Source organism: Carassius auratus, unplaced genomic scaffold (assembly GCF_003368295.1).
Source record: "Carassius auratus strain Wakin unplaced genomic scaffold, ASM336829v1 scaf_tig00028507, whole genome shotgun sequence".
NCBI classification, from domain to species: Eukaryota; Metazoa; Chordata; class Actinopteri; order Cypriniformes; family Cyprinidae; genus Carassius; species Carassius auratus.
The window spans coordinates 105,238-126,098 of NW_020525698.1; the positions used below are offsets into that span (position 1 = coordinate 105,238).

Below are 20,861 nucleotides of genomic sequence, written 5' to 3' on the forward strand. Positions count from 1 at the left end.
TTAGAAGATCAGTTCACTGTATCGAAAAATCTAGTGCACTCAACTCGCTGTGCACTAAGAGTTGGCACACGTCCACAGGCTTGATGTAACTCTCATTCTTTCTTTTTCTCTGTTTGCGGATGTCTTCTATCATCAGGAAGGGAGGTCTGGAGACCCACAGGGGGAGATAAGGACGCTTCTGTTCTCCGTTTAGGAGTCACAGGACACAGGAATTGGTCGTCAGTGTCTGATTTATTTACAGTCATTGCATTCACTGAACAAGCTCTGATGTTCTCTCTGATATATGACTGTAACTATATTAGAGTCCAATGTTGGATTCAGAATAAGAATACAGTATGCGGTTATTAATCTTTAACCAAGAACATAAACAGTTTCGTTAGTATTTGCATGGGTCAATGCCAAGATGCATTTTGTGTACTGAGAAAATAGATTTGTTTCACACGGAAACTGTGAATGAATGACCATGAATGGTGTCATCTTCAAGTGAACTGGTACGAAGTACTTGAGTATGCACAACATTATTATTATTATTATTATATAAGGTAATTCAAGGTAAAAATGTAATCGACTCCTGTATAAATTGACTGAAAATCAATAAAATTAAAATAAAACATAATATAAAATAAATATAATAATTTAAATAAATCTAAATAAAAAGTACACAAAACATACTTTTAAAGGTAAAAACATTACTGACCAAATTTTTAATAAATAGGAGAAAAAAATCTAAAGGTAAAATAGAAAAGAGTTAATCTAAAAATAAATACAAACACAAAAAACATACCTTCAAAGAACGTTTATAATTGATTTATAATTAATCAATCAATATGCCTAAATAAATAAACTTAGTTTCTCAAAATACAATTGTATAATACACAGCTATTTTTTATTTTATTAACACTAATAAAAAAAATGGTGTAATTTCAGTTAAAATCTACACTGACACAAATAACAGTCAACTGTGAAGGGTTTAATAATTTGCGGAATCTGGGGAACAAAATCCAGTGTGATCCCTGCAGGACAAACGATGGAAAGAAAGACATGCATGTAAACATCTAATCCCACGTCAACGCGAGCAGGGGAATTTCTAGAACAGAGCAATCTGGAAGAAATTATTACCATTATCGACAAAATAAAAGATACCTTCCTACAACAAGACTTCGGGGTAAACGAGGTCAAATTATTGAATCCTGTTAATTGTTTAGACTTTAATTTATAGCAGTGACAACAAACAATTATTAAACGTCGTCTTTATATTCTGTGAAAAATCTGATTTAAGGTATGAGACTTTTATTTTGACAGGCTGTAACTGTGAATCAGAGTTCCTGGTTGAGATTGCGAGCAGCTCAAATGGGTTTGATTGTGTATGTATGTCCTGTGGTGTGTAGATCTGAGAGAGAGTCAGTAGAAGCGGAATATGAGCGTCCATCACGAGTCGGAGCCTAAACTGTCCCGCTGTGCTTCATCACTTAGCCGAGGAGACCTGTATCCAGCGAGCAGCGTGACAGTAAACAGCTGCTGAAGAAAACTTACTAACACATTCACTGAGCTGCGCTGCTACAGAGTACATATATTAACCAACTCAAGACAAATCAAAGTTTTTTTTAAATGTTGCACAAAATATTTTTCCTGTTTACTTAAACAATTGTAGATCATTATGAAAATGTATTACATATTATTATTATTATTATTATTATGCATTAATTTAAATATTAATAAAATATTCCAATTGTAAAATATTAAAATATTCTAAAATGGCAGATATCTGTTTTGTTTTAAATTTGGAGAAAATTTCCTGTAAAGAAAGGACCCTCGATATATTTTACTTTATTATTTTATACAAATTATTAAAATATATTATTAATATATTAATTTGTAAACAACAGGTATTTAACCTTTTTGCTAAAATGTAAAAAATCGTGATTTTCTCTACTATTACAGATCACGTTTATAATGCCTATTGTATGAACAAATTATATATGTAAATTTTTCATAAGCTTGTGCACTTAATGTTTTGCATTTCACAAATTTACACTTTTTATCTGCATAAAGTGCATGATGTTAATATTTATATTATATGAATATTTATTAACGGTTATAAAAAATACACACACAAACACACATATCTATCGATCTCATATCTATCTATATATGTCATATCCATCCATCCATCCATCCATCCATCTATATATATATATATATATATATATATATATATATATATATATATATATAGTAATTCTAAATACAGGAAGAGTCATGTTTATTTATGTTAAAACAATATTTAATAAATACAATATCATTTGAATGTACTGCTCTCCATGCTGGGAACAAGAGATGACGTGTGGACACCTCCCTGGACAGCGTCTGTATGAGATCACATGTGTTTGCGGGTTCGACTGCTGAAACGCTCACAGATCGAGGTCTTGAACTCACCTATGGGGAAAAAAACCCTGCGTCTCTCGGATAGAGGGATTTTTTTCCTTCTTAAAAAAAGGTTGAAAACGTATAAAAATAAAAATAAAAAAAGAATGAAAATGAATTACTCTTCAGCATTATAAATAAATATTTCTGCTAAATTTGTACATAGTTAAAAGAGAAAACAAAACTAATACATAGGTATGCCGTAAGATGTAACCAAAAAAACAAAAAACAAAAAAAAACATTCAAATAACAATGAAAAAAAGATATAATCACATGTTAAATGCACACCATTGTTTTTATATAACAGCGTCTGCAGACTCGGGCCAAAGTTCACGATGTGGGTATCTGCCAATCAGAAAGCAGACTGTGGGAGGAGTCAAAATAAAGAGCTCTAATAGGCACAGAGAATGAACAGTGTTATTGGCTGTTAGTCACAGGTCAACCAGCGCGCAAACAAGTCAACATTAACAAAAACATTTAAAACATTGAGATTCTTAAAAATGGCCCAACAAACACTTTGGTCATGACTGTAGCCCCAACACAGATAAAACTGAATGAGCGCGCAGATGATCCAAAGCGCAAATTTAGAAACAATTAACGACTAATAGGGTCGCATAACAGTCTACACATTCGTAAGATGATCCCAGTGGAGAACAACGGATGATTTTGTTTGCTACGCAATTGAACGAGAACACAGATCCATTTGTCTGCTTTAAGGCTAAGATCGAACTAAACGCACTAAACTTACACCCCTCCACCAAATTTTAAAGGCTAACATGAAAATACATTCGAGTTTTTAAGGTTTTCCTTGTTTTTGTTTTTTCTCAAAGGAAAGCAAAAAGGTCTCGGCGGTGCTAATGCTAGGCATGGCTTCTGTCGTTCTATGATTCAATTGTTACGAATCCCCCCCTGTTGCCCAGTCTGCGATTTGAAACGAATATGAATATTCATGTAGGACCACCGTTTACAAAAGTAATAGTAGTACTTACAATTATAATAAAAAAGGTCACATATGTTTTTTCCGTTTATCATTCCAGGTGATGCTACAAGGTCTAGCAAATGGCTAAGTATCTCTAAAGTCATCTCTTACGAATACAAACAGTCTGTAAAGACAATCACATTTAAGTTCGGTATTCTCTCTGAGGGAATTCCTCAGGTCCGTGTCCAGGCCCTCGCGGGATAGATACGATTAGGGCTCTTCACATTAGCCCCATACTCTGGTCCCTTACGGTAAAGAAAAATATATAATCGCCTTTCTTAACTCCATGCATATTCAGCATTTGGATTTATATCATTTGAGCTCCATCCAATAGGATTCTTCCATTTGGAACAACGGAATCCAAGGCAGCCAATCACTGGCCCATCACCTCTATGACATCGTCGTCCGAGCTGCTCCCGCCGTTTTCTGCAAGCGAGGGGTGCGTGTCGGGGCGGTTGAACGCTGCCCCCAGCAGGCCGGAGGAAGAGAGGAAATTGGAGGCAGTGGAGGCAGGGGTTGGCGCAGAGGACAGGCCTCTAGGGTGTAGGGACCCAGGGAACAGCGGCTGGGAAAATGGTACCGGGAAGCCAGAGAGCATGCTTGCCATGCTGGGGTTCATGAGGAAGGGTGGGAGCGAGGAGGAAGTGGAGGACGATGACGAGGAGGGCACAGAGGATAAAGAAGGGGCCAGAATTCCAGCATGGGTGCTGGATGTGGTGTTAGTCGAGCAGGTCGTGGAAAGAGTGCTGTTGGACATGCCAAGTCCGAGTGGATCAGTGGGGAACATGGCATGTAGGTCACCCAGAGTCTGACCGGCTTGCTGTAGGAGGTGCGACCTGCTTCCAAGAGAGGGGGGAGTCATGTGACCCAGTGCGCCCAGCAAGGCAGGGTTCAGCCCCATGGATGGGAACCCATATCCGCTGCTTAAAGGAAATCCCGGGTAACTCCCGGCTACACCGGTTGATGTTGAGGTCCGTTTGACGCCAAGTTGTTTGGATGTCCGACTTTCCAAAAGCTTCCGCTTCAAACTTTGAATGTCCACAGATGACGCAATGTCACTGCTGAGCTGACGGTGTTGGTCGGGGATTCGAACTGGGTTCTGGGTGGGTCTGTCCACTCCCGAGGGTTCGGGTGTTCCTGAAGATGGCAAGTTTTCTCCTGCTGGAACCGGGTCCTTGTTACTCTGGAATTCTCGGAGCAGCTTGGGGCTGTCTTGGGGCGAAGGACGAGGAGGAGCCTCGAGGGATAAACGTTTTGGCTCCTGAGGCGATGCACGACCATTACTGACAGAATGCAAGGGAGGGCCCGATTCCTCTGTGAGACAGAAAGATTTTGTTAGTTTATGTTGGTTTAGACTACTAGGTAAAGATCTGAGGTGGTCACCGAAAGATCGTAGAGGATTAAACCATCAACAATAAAAACTATGGTCTAGATCAAGGTATAGGCCTCTGTATAGGCATGTGACTACTGCGGGATACTATCAAGTTTTGAATTAATGAGTGTGGGAGTGGTAGGAAAGATGAACCATTTCAAGTAAAGTTTTCAATCTTCATTTTGCCTCTACCTTTATCATTGGGCCTTTATTCAGGACAAAATATTGCAGGAGCAGGACTAAAACACCCATCGTTCACAGACCTCTAGATCATGTGAAACAGAGGCCCAAAAAGGACAAACTTTGAAGCAACAGAACTTTTTACTTTAGAAAAATGCACAATAGTGCTCTTCGCACAAGAATACATTTTCTGACATTACTACTTGCATAGAATGCAATAGAAAGTGCATAGCATATACTAACTATTTATCCTCAAACTCAAAGACAATGGTACAATTATCATTTAATTTCTTTTGTTTTACCATCTTGTAAATGTCAGTTAAAGGAATCAGGAATATCCCACAATCACCATCATTAACAGTCTATAAAATGGGATCAATTTTGTTTCATGCTTATGCCAGAAGAACTGCTAATTTACAAATGAGCAAATTAGCACACCTCTTGAAGCTGAGGCTCCTCCTTCCGGTGGTCTTGGCTTTCCAGAGCGGATGGCAAATATCCTCCCATCATTGGTCCTGATGTACGTGCCTGCAGTACAAATGACAGAAAAGTAAGCGAATGAACCTTACCAACACTCAGGGAACAGCCAATGCTCTCAACAGTTTTCTGAAACTGAGGCACCTTTGGATCCTCTGATTACGTGAATACTCTCTCCCGCACCGATCCGGGCTTGGACATCTGTGCTGCTGTTGGAGCCAGGGATCACAATATCTACAGAGCAAAGACATTTAATCATGAAGAAGCTAACTGGGAACAAGAAGTTGCAAGCACTACAAGTGAATTGACTGTACCAGTGGTTGTGACAACGCGCTGCACATAAACGCCGGCCTTTTGCAGGTAGTTGACAGGGAATCCCGCGCTTGAACCGGGGACGCCCATGGGTACCTGTCGGGGCATCATGGGAATAGGTGTGGACTGAACTGGCCTCACGCTTGCAACTGGTTTCTCCTCTAAATGAGGAGGGGGCCGCCTGAACGAAAGATTTGGATAAGCGAACACATTTTAAAATACTCTTGAAACAGAAGGCCGATACATTTAGGGTTTCTGTGGTGGACTCACCAGTTCCTTTGGCTGAAAGCAGGGATATTGGTGAGTCTCTGGTCGCTAGCTGGGTAGTAATGTGCGTAAGAGGGCCGCTGATACGGCACGGATGCCCGCTTCTCATCTTCATAGCTTTTCTTGGCTGCTCTCTTTTCCGCTTTGGTCAGTTTCAAGTCCTTGCGGTCCATCAAGAGAGACTCGTGATGGAACGGTTGCTGGTGTCAAAAACAGACCGATATTAGCATAGGCGACTGAATGAAAGAAGGAATATTAGCACTCTAAAGACTTAATCTTATCAATATTCATAAGTTAAACATTCAGCATTGTAGGATTTAGAATGTCTGAAATATTCCAAATAGTATAAATGTTTGCCGGTGTGAAATTCTGATAAAAATGTCCTTATGTTATGGGATGCTCCAATAAGGTTATATAGTAACGTAAGGTCACCCTAATTAATATCATTGAGCTTACACCAGTAGGATTCATAATTTTGCCAGAATAGTTCAAATTGGAAACTTAATAGCTGATGTATAATACAGATAAAGATAATATGTTACATAACTGGATGTTTCACTAGGGTTATATTAAAGACTAAAATACCCAAGACGTGTCACTAGTTTTGAATGGGGAAAAATGCAATGCTCAATATGGCCGCTCAGTCGCAGGAAGCTCCGCCTTCTGAATGAAAGAACTTTGTTTGGAATAAAACATTTGAAAACTGGTGTGGAAAGAGTAATTACCTTGGTTAAGAGGTGTGGATATAACAGGCAGGCTTGTTTAATGACCATTTCCAAGTCCTCACCAGGGACCAGCTCTGATTGGCTGGGATCAGGCTCCTCCTCCACAAAGTGCAACAGCGAATCCACTTCCTTCCGGGTGAAGTTGAGGACAGGGTTCAAATCATCCACGACTCGATCTGGTCAATAGGTAATCATAACCTCAGAACTGTTTTCACATGAAGACAAAAAAAAAAAAAAACATTTCGCAGACTTTCCGGCGCTTTCTTACCAGACATGCCCTGCTTGGACACCTGCCGGTCGTAGATCTTCTTCTCCAGTGTGAAGTCACACACCAGCCTATAGATGTGGCAAGGCTTGCGCTGGCCGTAGCGATACACGCGACAGACGGCCTGAGCATCATGACACGGATTCCACGACGCGTCGAAAACCACCACGCGATTAGCGCCGATCAGATTCACCCCCAAACAACCAGCCCTGCAAACACAGCAGCCTGTTAGTCCAGACCTCATCGTTTAGTCTCTATTTGTGGCATATTTTATGCTCAAGTTCACCTGGTGGACAGCAGGAAGACCCAGGCTTGGTTGTTTGCCGGGTCGTTAAACTGGTTGATGAGTCTTTCTCTCTCTGAAGCCGATGTGCTCCCATCCAACCCTGCAATGAGACAAAAAACCCCCCAAAAAACTGTGAATTTAGAAAGAACAAATACTATAAACTACAACAAACCTTAGGAAGCTGACCTATAGGCCACAGAAATGAAAATTATTAATAAATATTTAATATGGGTCTGTAGCGCTGTCAAACGATTAATCGCGATTAATCACATCCAAAATAAAATGTGTACTTTGTTTATTATTTCTATATAAATCCACACAAAAATGTATATATTTAAGATGTTACGTTTGTATAAAAAAAACTTATTTTGAAAGTGATTGATTGCGATTAATCGTTTGACAGCGCTGGTGTTTTGAGATGCACTACTAAAATATTTGAATAGCAAATTTTTATATGATTTTGTTTTTCTCTAGATATATTAGATCATATTTTATTCACGAATAAATAAAAAAATGCTTAAATTATGACTTAAAAGCAACATTACATGAATATTACAGATTATAATAGTTATTTTATTATTATTAATGAAACTTATAAGACACTTATTCACATGTATTGGTTTCGATTCACACTGTATAAACAAGGCTTTTAAAAATATAGCTTTCTTTCTATTTTATTTTAAATACATTTTAATTAATTACTAATTAATTATTAACTATAACGATTATTATATTATTTCCAAAATGTATAGAAGTCAAAATACAATCAGTTTAATTTTCCTTTTAAAATTATAATAACCGTTCCACCTTCCATTTCATTCATTAAACGTATAGCTGCATTTATTTTTTAGGAAGAGGGTCCTTCGCAGGGAGGAAGCTTTCAGGAAAACTTTGTGCATTTTTGTAATTTCTGTTACTTTTTTTTTTAAGCTGCAGTCCGTAGGTTTTGCCTCTTTGTTGCCATCTATGTTTGAAAACCTGGAATTGCAGTTCCTTGTGGAATAATATTCCAGCGCGGATGAATCTGTTTTGAGGTGGATGTGTAGCTGTCAGTCAACGCACGCTGTACTTAGTAATCACAGACTCTACCCTACATCTTGGAGATAGGACCCAAACAATAGTTTTCACCATATATTGTCATCTGAACAAGTAACAAGTCTGCTGCGCTTTGTTCTGACCAAATGAGGTACAGTCTGGTACATTTCTGTACAGTCTAATCTAGTTGTCACACCATTCGAATTTCACATTAAGAAATTAATTTAACCCAAAAAGCAAACTGGTTGTCTTTCAAATACACATCTTGTGTAAACCCAAGCTTTCTAACAATACCAACGCTGGTTCTTGGCATCAGCAAACGATTGAAAACTCACTGTAGTAATTGACGTTCCGGACCCAGTTTTGCATCCCAGCTTCTGTTTGGATCGGCATGGGCCTCCGACTCAGGAAATCTTCCATAACCGTAAGCGTTGATAAACTCTGACTGCAAGAATCACACACAGATAAAGAAGCCAGTGTAAACACTGAGGTCAGTGTAAAATAACAGCGTGACTGACAGTTCAGGATGAGTAAGGAGAGATTACAGAAAGAGGCAAACACTGTCACACATAAAAACTGCAAACGTTTCCCACCTGAAAACAAGCATTTTATCTCCCCGTTTGACACTCTCGTCAATCAGGTGGAACAGCAGAACCATTTTGGCCGAGTTCTCCAGAACACCCGTCTGGTAGTTGCTCATGATGTCTTTTGCCTAAAACAAAGGATTCAAATGTGTTCATAATATGCAGAAATTACATCATGACCCTCAACATTTCCAAATTAAATCTATTCAAAGTTCAGCAGCCTGGCGCAAACAAAGACCAATCAGAATATTTACTTATAGAAGCCTTAAAGGTACAGCAGCAAAAACAGCTGCTTCTAAGAGACAAGACTGCAATTTCTAACATTATAAGTGAAAAACTAAATGCTAAAGGCAAATGAGAAAAAGAACAATGTGTCCGAGGACTGCACGATTTGGGGGAAAAACACTAATTGTTAAATGCACTAATTTTTTTAATGCATTAAAAAAGCTTGATGTTTGCTGTAGTTGTTTTAATAAGATTTAATAACATTTTAATAAGAAGAAGAATCTATCAATATAAAAATCTAAATGTATAAAATAATAATAGATACAATTATATTTATTATTAGTTTAATAATTATTGCATTATTAGTGTAAATAATATACATTAGTAAAAGCATAAATATTTAAAAGTGAATAGTTTGAACTAAATAAATATATAAAGAAATATGACCATTTAATACAGAATAAATATAACTATTGAAATATTTCACTGGGAAAAACAAACTAAAAAGTAATATAATATTTTTAGTTTATAGTACAGTTTATAACATTATAATAAACTAATATACATAACTGTCTTATTTTCAAAAGTTATACCAAAAAGCTTCTGGTTTGGCAAAAAACTCATGTCTCATGGTGAGTTCACACCAGATGCGTCTCCGAAAACGGCGAAACACATTTTTAAATGTGTTTTTAAATAAATAAACCACATATTTTTAAACATATTTTTAAACAACTACATTCTCGCCTGAAATACTTTTAAAATTACATTTAATGATACAATAACGGTAATATTTAGAAAATTATCAGAATAAATGGTAGTTGAAACCTCAATGCTGCGTGAACTCAACTGGCAGACACCGAGTCGCGTCTGGTGTGAACGCCCCATTAAAGCTTTTGTTGACAACAGCTGGTTTGTAAGCGCCACTTTTTTTTAAATCTACTGTGAAATTAGCCTGGTAAACATGTAAAACATCACAGAAATATGCATCACATATATTTAGATTTGTGATAATCGCACTATTGTCATATTACCATTTCGGTTTCATTTCAATTCAAAGTGTGGGACACATTCTAAAGTGTGCAGTGTTACCCATTCATATGTGATGACTTGGTTGGCCTTCTCCTGTAAGGGGTTCAGGGGTCCCATAGCAGCCATCTTGCTGTTGGCCGGGTCGGACGACTTGCCCTTTATTCCCGGAGCGGAGCAGCGGGTCGCGCCGGTGGAGTTGAGGTCATCCAGGTCGAGATCTTGCTCATTGGCCAGATTTTCCTTCTGCAGAGCTTCGTACAAAACGTCCGGATGATTCCAGATCTACAGGATGCACAAAAGAGTCGGAAGTATATCAACAACTACTATTAATATATATATATAAGGTACACAACAGGTGCGTCTTCGGGGTGGAAGTACCTTGCAGCAAACACAGAAAGCTTTAAGTGGGTTGAGTCCGAGCCACCCGGTGTTTCCCGCCTCCCTGAAGCGGTTCATGAACTCCGTGTAGAGCGCCCTCTGCAGGCGGGACAGTCGTACCAGGATCACGTGCTCCTCTTTCGCCGGAAGCTGATTCCGGAGAACATCATGACCTCGCCTGGCCAGAGAGTAAACAGTTCAGCTTTATTTTCCAAAATTAATGGTGCAACTCAAAAATGCCATTGTTGTTCTGCAAGCAAAAACTGTGACCCAAAATAAGAATAAATATTTAATAATGATAGCTCACCTCTGCACGAAGCCCTCCAGCAGACTGTGCAGGACGTGACTCCTGTACCTCATGAGCTGGACGTCCTGCGGTGTGCTGTCTATACACTGGCCGTTCAGAATGGGCCGCTCGAACATGTTACTAAACTCCTGCCGCGTACCGAGGAAATCGGGCCGGACGAAATCCACCATGCACCAGTACTCGATCAGGTTGTTTTGCAGCGGGTATCCGGTCAGAACCACCCTCCGCCGGGACCGGATGTTCTTCAGTGTCTGCGAGGTGCTGGCGTGGCAGTTTTTGATACGGTGGCCCTCGTCACATATGACGACGTCCGGCCCGGGGCGTGACAGTGCTCTCTCAATCCCTGAACACCACAGAGGACACGCAAAAACTCATTATAGACCATCACCAGAGTAAACGGCAAACATTTTCCACCCGCAACCCCCGACGGACCTTTCATGAGCTCCTGCTGACGGTCCTCCTCGTCCAGGTCAATAATTACAGGTCCCGCGGGTTTCTTGGACTTCCTCTTGCGGCCGGTCACAAAGCTCTTTTTGAGAGACAGCAGGCGGTACATCTCGTACCCCATTAGCAGCACCCCGCCGTCACGAGTCCAGTCCTCCACGACCTTGGCCCGGGCCACTGTGGTTCTGGACCGGATGCAAGAAATACATTGATGTGAAAACAGATGCTACAAGCCACTGAACTACTGATGAATTTTACCAACATAAACACTTTAACAACAAAGATCCCAAACATATCGTGAGAGATTTTATATTTCTTCATTTTGTGGGTAAATCTTGAAAAAAAAAAATTAATAGATAATTATATTTTCCATAATATATAGCCTATTTTTGAGACCAAGTTTTATTCTGTCAGTGTAAAATTATTGTTACATGACAATACAGCACATTTTCTCTCCAAATTTAGTACAGTAACATATATATATATATATATATATATATATATATATATATGTTAATTATATGATAATTATCTTTAATTATCACAATATAATATTTTTTATTACCAATTAATAATAATATTTGTTGAATGTAATTAAAAATAATACAATATATAAATACTTTTTGAATGACATTATTTTCTTAATTAATAAAAACTAATTATTTAATTAGTATTATAACACAAATAATTTAATTAACATGTAATAAAAATATGGAACTTTTTTTATAACAAATGACACTAAATTTAAATAACATTGTATATAAATTACACACACATAAATATTATATATATATATATATATAAATACATCACTGTTATCTGTAATTAATTATATTATAACACATCTATTATAATAAATTAATAATAATGATAATAGATAACTGAAAAAAAAAAAATACATTGTGTTAACATATTCAATGGTGATTCTTGTTACATTAAAACAATGTTTTTTTTTAATTTTTATTTAAATCACCATAAAAATAAGCATTCATTTTATGATTATGTGAATAACAGACATTAATATATTGTTTTATTAACTTAATTTGTTAACATTGTCATTTTGTAATTAATTTATTAGTATATATATATATATATATATATATAAACCATTATTAACATATTCCTATCACAATAATGACAATGGAATTATGTCAATGACAACTGAGGACAGAAATGTTCTTAATTATCTATAAATAATGTCACAATATTAAACCAATATAAAAACTTCTCTCTTTTGATTTTGGGGTGCAATATGACCTAGACATAATTCTCCTTCCTTGAGGATCACCATAATAATATTTGGAGTGCAAATAAGAGGAAGTGGAGCGCTCATACTTGTGCTCATCGTTGAGGATGTGAACCTTAAAGGTTCGAGGTAAAGCCTGGGCTGGATCCGTGTCGGGGGGAAGGGACTCAGCAGCAGGCAGCCAGAGATTAAACTCAGCCAGCCAGTTCTGTAGTGTATTCACCTGGAGACGAGAGGAGACATGAGACTCACACCTCTCTGACAGAGAAACAAACACCAGCCCGGGCCGTCTCTGCTTCTCAGACACTCACAGGTACAATGGCGAGGACAGTTTTGGCCCCAGTGTGCCGCAGCAGGACGTCGATAAAGGAGATGACCTGTAGGGTTTTGCCCAGACCCATGCTGTGAGCCAGAATACAGCCGAAGCCACTGCTGCTCTTATAGCGCTCTAGAGACTCCACCAGGTTATCATACAGGAAACGAATACCACCGATCTGGAAGAAGAGGAAGAGCATCGACAAACTGGCTCCACGTCCAAGTGAAATGGAAAAAAGCTCATCTCATGGCAGAAATGTGTGTACCTGGTGTGGTTTGACGGCGCGGGCGAGCTGCGGGGCGAGGAACAGGTCCTCCTCGTCTCCTGGGTGGTTGATATTGACCAGCACTCGTCCCTGGGCGTCTGGCTGATTGAGGCTGTCGTTCACGTGTGACCCGCTGCTCTCCTCTGTCCGGGAGTGACGGAGCGATCCTCGTTGTTGTCTTCCTCGCTGCTTATCGGCAGGGTGTCTTCATCACCTGAACTCAACTCAATCACATCTGGAGAAACACAAATCAACATCAAGATCCCTAAACCACAACTTGCTTCTTAAGAATATGCTTGCTTATATAAATACTTGAAAATATACAGTATATTTATTTTTAAGTATAAAAATATTTTCTTAAATTACATATACACTTTTTTTTTTTTTTACATGAAACTTGATAGATACATACAGTTGAAACCAGATATTTACATAAGAAAAAAACACAAAAACTTTTATTTCTTTACTGTCATACATTAAATCAGGGTAAACTTTTTCTGTTTTAGATCAATAAATATTAACATATTTTTTGCATTTGTTTAATGTCAGAATTGAGCGAGGGAGTACTTTTATGTATTTTTTTTATCATTTTCATCAAAATCAGAAGTATACATACACTAAGTTTAATGTGTCTTTAAACAAAAAAGAAAACTCCAGATGATACCATTCTGAGCTTAAGAACCTTCTGATAGGTTAATTGATTCCATTTGAGTTGGTGGCATACCTGTGGATGCATATAAAGGCACAACTTAAACAAAGAGCCTCTCTCTTTGACATCATGGGAAAATCAAGAGAAATCAACCAAGACATCAGGAAAATAATTGTGGACCTCCACAAGTGTGGCTCATCCTTAGGTGCAATTTCCAGATGCCTGAAGGTCCCACGTTCATCTTTTCAGATAATAATACGCAAGTATAAAAAACATGGGAATGTACAACCATCATACCGCTTAGGAAGGAGACGGATTCTGAGTCCTAGAGAGGAATGTTTTTTGGTGCGAACTGTGCGAATCAACCCCAGGACAACAGCAAGAGGCCTTGTAAAGATGATAGCTGAAACTGGTAATACCGTGTCATTATCCACAGTAAAACGAGTCCTGTACCACCATGAGCTAAAAGGTTACTCTGGGAGGAGAAAACCATTACTTCAAAACAACCATAAAAAGCCAGACTACAGTTTGCCACTGCACATGGGGACAAAAATCGTAATTTCTGGAGAAACGTCCTGTGGTCTGACGAAACAAAAATTTAACTGTTCAGCCATAATGATAAACGGTATATTTGGAGGAAAAAGGGCGAAGCTTTGAAGCCTCAGAACACCATCCCAACCGTGAAGTATGGGGGTGGTAGTATAATGTTGTGGGGCTGCTTTGCTGCAGAAGGGGCTGGTGCACTTCACAAAATAGATGACATCATGAGAAAAGACAATTTTGTGGATATATTGAAGCAACATCTGAAGACATCAGCCAGAAGGTTAAAGCTTGGGCGCAAATGGGTCTTCCAAATGGACAATGACCCCAAGCATACCTCCAAATATGTTACAAAGTGGCTTAAGGACAACAAAGTCAAGGTATTGAAATGGCCATCACAAAGCCCTGATCTCAATCCCATAGAAAATTTGAGGGCGGCACTGAAAAGGCAAGTGCGAGCAAGAAGGCCTACAAACCTGACCCAGTTACACCAGTTCTGTCAAGAGGAGTGGGCCTAAATTCCAGCAAACTATTGTAGAAAGCTTGTGGAAGGATACCCAAAACGTTTGGCCGAAGTGAAACCGTTTCGGGGCAATTCTACCAAATACTAAGGAAGTGTATGTATACTTCTGACTTTGATGAAAGTGATAAAAAAAATACATACAAATTATCCCTCACTAGATTCTGACATTTAACAAATGCAAAAAATTTGTTAATATTTATTGATCAAAAACAGAATAAGTTTACTCAGATTTTATGTATGACAGTAAAGAAATTTTTGTGTTTTGTTCTGAAGTGTATGTAAATATCTGGTTTCAACTGTATGTATATTAGGTAAACATGTTGTTGTTTAAAAAAACATAATAATAATAATAATAATAAATAAATAAATATATATATATATATATATATATATATATATATATATATATATATATATATATATATATATATAAGCATTACATTTGAAATATGTTAATAATAAATGTGATTTATTAAGCATTAGATTAATAAATGTTACAACAATAATCACATTTTAATTTATACACAGACATAAGATTGAACAGAAGACAATTATACAATAAAATTAAACATACATTAAACATTTGAATAATTTACACATATTATTGTTAATATTAATTTTAAATGTATTATAATTAAAAAATAAATAAAATTAAATTATGTAAATAAAATAGTTTTAAATGTTAGAATTGTATTTTTTACAAACATTTTTGTTATCAAACTTTTATCACAACACATTTTAAATATTTACAATAAATATGTTTAATAAAATACGTAATTTTATATAAAATGTTATTTACATACAATGTTATTGTTACTGTTAAAAAATTTACTTTTAAACATTTTAAATAATTATGATATATGCAAATAATATTAAAAGTTGACCAAAAATAATTTGTAAATAATTATGTTTAATAATAATAATAAAATAAAAAAATAATAAAATACAAACACACACATATATATATATATCCCCCCAAAATAGTTTCTAGCATATATAATTTAATAATAAAAACATATGTAAATAATGAGAAATATTAAATAACATGTATATAATTAATGTAGATAAATAATACTTTACTAGAACTAATACTTGACTTTACCATCTCTGAGGGCAGGCAGCTGAGGGGGCGGAGCTTCTTTAGCCTCGCCCTCGTCTCCGCTGCTGTCCAGACAGATCACTTCTTGTTTGAGACCTGGCACTGCAGTGGATAGATCTGACAACGGCGACAGCGCAACAAATTAAGTCATGACAATACCAACACTTCTGCAGAGGAGAAGCGGGCAGCAGAGTCGAGTCTCACCTGCGTGGAGGGGGAAGTCTTTGCGCTGCTGTTCGAGACGCCGCCGTCGCTCAAGCTCCTCCTGCTGAGCAGCTTTGGTTCCCGCTTCCAGCTGGTGCTCCTTGAGGACCTTCCTGCATGTCGGAGGGGAGAGATGATATTAGCAGGGAGACAGATGACTGTAATCGTGACGTGATTAACACACACACAGGGCAAGTTTTGGATCAATAAGGGTTTAGTGTGGGCAATTATGACCAAAATACAAACCGAGAGAAACAACACTTCCTGTTGTTAGATGCTTATTGTGTCTGGTTAGCATTAACAAGACAAGAGGAAGTTGGAAGTAAACACTTCTTACTTCTCTTAAAACTTTACAGACAGACTTGTAAGTTATGAGGTTGTTAATTAAAGGAACATGCTTTTGTCGAAGCCATCTATTTGTATTAAATTCATTTTATTTTTTAAATCATACTGAATTTGTTGTGAAAAACTACATCACCCATCATTTTTTAGACTGAAAATTCCACCAATCAGAAACTTGAGATGCTACGCTGTGAAAACACTTAAATATTTGCATGCATTTGCGTTTTTTGCATATTGCATTATAGTTTACTAGATTGAGAATTGCAAGCATGTTCTGTATTACAGCTTTTCTGAAATGTTACATTCAAACACACAGATTAAGCAATAACTAATTGAATATGCACTCATTTGGAAACATTTTCCAGAACACTGGATAAAGCCAGATTCACAATTCTTGTTTCATTTTGCTGAAATTAGACTCAAAGGTTTTTCATCTCTTATCATCACTCCATAAATCACAAAATACTGTCAACAGCTAGAAAAATACTAAAACTTTATCATGTTTTTTAGGAATAAAATGTTATAAAAAACAAAGTATGTGTTATGTGAGCAAACCCCACAGTAAAATCCTTCAGAATATAGTTAAGAATAAAGTAAATTTTGTTGGATTATATAAGTGCTACTGAACAGGAGGAAACATTTTTTTAAAGATAAAACCCCCTTTAAATATAGGCATTGTAATTCATACAAACACAATTAAAGTGTCAGGGCATTGGCTCCTATAAGAAAAAAAATGTAGGCGCCAAATGATTTTTTTTTTAGGGTGCCACAGAATAAAAATGTTTTATTATTTTTATTATTATTATTTTTTTAATTTTAACATATCAGTCATATTGTCATGCGTTTATGTCGGATCTTTTCTTGACTTTATCAGCATTTTAATCCATAGATGACCTGGAAACTAACGTTCCAGGTTTGGGCTCCTCCTGTATCCTGTAAATAATGGCGCTTCACGATGCCACAGAAGAACCTTTTATTGTCTAAATGGTTCCATAAAGAACCTTTAACATCTGAAGAAGAACCTTTACGTTCCACAAGAGGAACGTAACTTCAAAGTGCATTTAGAAAATTTTCTTCGCGCAAGTCTGAAACTAAATGTTATCAATAGCCAAATAGCCCAAAAACTAAAATACTGAACTCAAAATAAAAATAAAAAAACAATGTTTTTTTTTCTGTAGTGTTTGGTCTGAAAATATATAGCTTCTACGGTTAAAATCAACAACTTTATACAAGTTTTTTTTATTTTTTTTATTCTCCACTTGTTTTAATTCAATTATGTCATTTGCGATGCCTCATGGGATTGTAGTTCTTTCCCACATTAAGTACAAAGTCCTGTACCTTTTATCTTTTAGCCTTTATTTCTTTATAACTAAACTGCTTCAAATCAAAGTTTGTAATGTTGTGATTCACTTCGCAGCTGGTTGCTTTGATTCATGCCTCATAGAGTTTTGACAAAAATTAATAATAAAAAAAAAAAAACGTCTGGAACTGCCCCTAAATAAAAGCAGATGGGAAGTAATGCATTATCATCAAAGGAAGCTCCTACCGGATGTTCCTCCTCAGGTGAGCGGGTTTAGAGGTTTTGGACTTCTTCTTGGTGTTGCTGTTGGCTGATGTGTTGCTGTGGCTGTCCGGGCTGGATGGGGGTGGAGAGCCGTGCCGGGATGACGTCCGTGAGGTGGACGCAGGGCTGGAGTCTCGGGACATCGGTGAGGTAGGTGCCGGGCTGGTCGCATCTCTCTGATCCTCGGCCTCCGGACTCTCAGGCTGATCTGTTGATGGAAATACCACGCCATCAATAATTGATGCTGTGAAAACTAACACCAGAGTGCACACATTATCGACAACGCTATGCTTTTATCCTCATGCAAACACGTCTTATTCAATGCAAACAGGTGTTTGGTTGAGAGAGATGGTGGTGTGAATTGAAAACGGTGCTCACCGTCATCTTCCTCATCATCGCCATCGTTCTCTACATCCTCTTCCTCCTCCATGTCCTCTTCCTCCTCACTGTTAAGGCTGGGCTCCAGGTCGCTCCCTGAGATCGCCTCTTCTGACATGACGTCGCCTGGGTCTCCAAGAGCATTACTTACACATCCTCATTCAAACCCCCTGAAGAACAAACACAGTCAACAGGAAGTCTTATTTTTTCTTTTGGAGAAGATTCATATTTTCTATAGCAAGGACAACAAAAAACAAAACGGGACCGTAAAAACATTTGTAACTTAAAAGATGTCCATTTGAAATAAATGCATTTCCATTTAACTTTCTGTTAACCCAAAAATCCATGAAATAATTTTTTTTTTACTGTTTTCACAAAAACTTGAAACAGCACAACTTTCTTCATAAATGTATCTTGAGCAGCAAATCGGCTTATTAGAATAATAGATGCACCGATCGAACGCCCAGGGTTGTGAAATATACACAAAATGAACAGACAAGATCAACGTATGCAATTATTTTAGCGGCAATTAGAACTGGCCCCAAACTTGTGAACATATATCAGCATAAGCCAAAATAAAAAAACACATTCTGGTTTGGCTACTATGTTCTACTATGTTAAGAGGCAAAATTGTAACTACAAAACTAAACTATTCATTATTGTGAAGTTCACTTTAAACCCGGCGAGTCTCAGCTGTGATCAAACATCAGAGCAACACAGTTCAGCAACAAGAACAAAGAGTAACCAAAGAAATCTTATCAAAAAAAAAAGAAGAAGTGTAATGAGAAGAAACAGAAGGAGCTAGAAGAAGAAGAAAAAACAGGAGAGGGAGTGAGAGATTCAGGCTTCTTACATAAGCGCGGGTTATATAAGAGAAGGCAGCGAGCGCTTGGCAGGCAGCGAGCGAGCGGTGTGAATGTAGGCCACGCTGCCTGTGACACACTGACACATTCACACAGTACAGCACAGCCTGTTCCACAACACACACTCATCCGCTCCACCCCACACACACACCTGCACACACACCTGTCTCAGCAGAACAACCGACGCTGCTTGGGCTTCAGTACAGATAAACAACTTTAACAAAGATCTCTTCAGGCGGTCTTCATAAACCTGTATCAGTTACACTCCCCTCTGTGTGTGTGTGTGTTTGTGTGCTCTTGTTTTTGTGACATATCAGGACACATCTCTGTATAATGACATGGGTATGACACAGGTATTACAAGGAGAGGGTGACTTATGAGGACATAGCCCATGTCCCCATTTTCCAAAACGCTTATAAATCATACAGAATGAGTTTTTTGAGAAAGTAAAAATGCACAAAGTTTCCTGTGAGGGTTAGGGTTAGTTGTAGGGTCATAGAATATACAGTTTTTACATTATAAAAACCATTATGGGATGAACCCACTTTTCAAAAACAAACATGCGTGTGTCTGTGGTAAATCATATGACAAAGGCAGTTTGTAAATGACATGAAGGACAGTTAAAGATGACAGAACCGTCACTTTTGGGTGAACTGTTGGTTTGAGGTCAATCTTTCTATTATTTTACAGGACAGGAGAAATCAATGACTTCGAGTCAAACCAGATGTTGAATCCGTGTGGATGGAAACGCAATCCCACACATGAATCATCAGACCATTATAAACCCACTGACCTCGACTCTTACATCGTGATCTACATCACAAAACAAGAGCAGAAACATGATAAACCTCACTAAATTTCATCTCTTCCATTATGAGAGAGATCAGCTGCACCTGCGCTCCCCACAACACAGTTTCCATCAAACAAAAACACAAACCCACATCATATACCACCACACTAGAAGCACATTGTCTTATTTTCGTATCGGGCATAACATAAAAGTGTTTTAAAGCGCTTTTGTGGACTGCACTGAATGAGGCACGTTTACATAACTGTACTTGGTGACCATCGGCGCTGCTAACAGATGAACAACCAGCCGGAAAACTCACCTAAGATCCGCGATACGACCCCCGAGCCACTGTAAACACATACACACAGATGTTTTGTACCGCCTTATACGCGTTGTGTATAAAACACATCGTTATTTGATGCCTCCCGAGCGTGCTAGCCGTTAGCGCGTTAGCACGGGCGTGCGATGCGCTCTTTTGTTGACGTTAGCTTCCGCGCTAACTGTGCTCAAAGATAACTAATAAACACAAGATCGCCTCTTACACAAGAGTGTGTGGTGGTAAACCGGCGTCTTACCTTTTTACACCCTGGTCCGGATCTCTCGGCTGCGCTGTGACTCGTTAAATTATTAATATTAATTAATGTAGTCCTCCGATTCTTGTATTTTATCTATCAATTGAGCCGAAGCAGCGCGCTCAGACGCCCCCGAGGCGCACAGACCGGGTCTGAAGGTTCCGCTCCTCACGGTCCGGGGGGCTCAGTGTCACTCTGAGAGGGTTTCGTAATCACTCACG

At 37.9% G+C, this 20,861-nt stretch overlaps 1 protein-coding gene across 1 annotated transcript; it reads right to left on the reverse strand.

Annotated features, from left to right (window-relative positions):
• Window positions 1-2,262: 2,262 nt before the first annotated feature.
• Window positions 2,263-20,793, reverse strand: LOC113079558 (helicase ARIP4-like). Its single transcript, XM_026251795.1, is given in 23 exon segments — window positions 2,263-4,717; window positions 5,394-5,483; window positions 5,577-5,666; window positions 5,747-5,925; window positions 6,015-6,211; window positions 6,737-6,912; window positions 7,005-7,210; window positions 7,288-7,387; window positions 8,658-8,767; window positions 8,916-9,034; window positions 10,221-10,442; window positions 10,539-10,716; window positions 10,846-11,188; window positions 11,278-11,474; window positions 12,625-12,758; window positions 12,847-13,029; window positions 13,117-13,260; window positions 13,263-13,351; window positions 15,931-16,044; window positions 16,132-16,244; window positions 18,020-18,245; window positions 18,416-18,585; window positions 20,644-20,793. Coding segments are annotated over 22 exon segments (4,269 nt in total). The 5' UTR covers window positions 18,534-18,585; window positions 20,644-20,793; the 3' UTR covers window positions 2,263-3,776.
• Window positions 20,794-20,861: the final 68 nt, after the last annotated feature.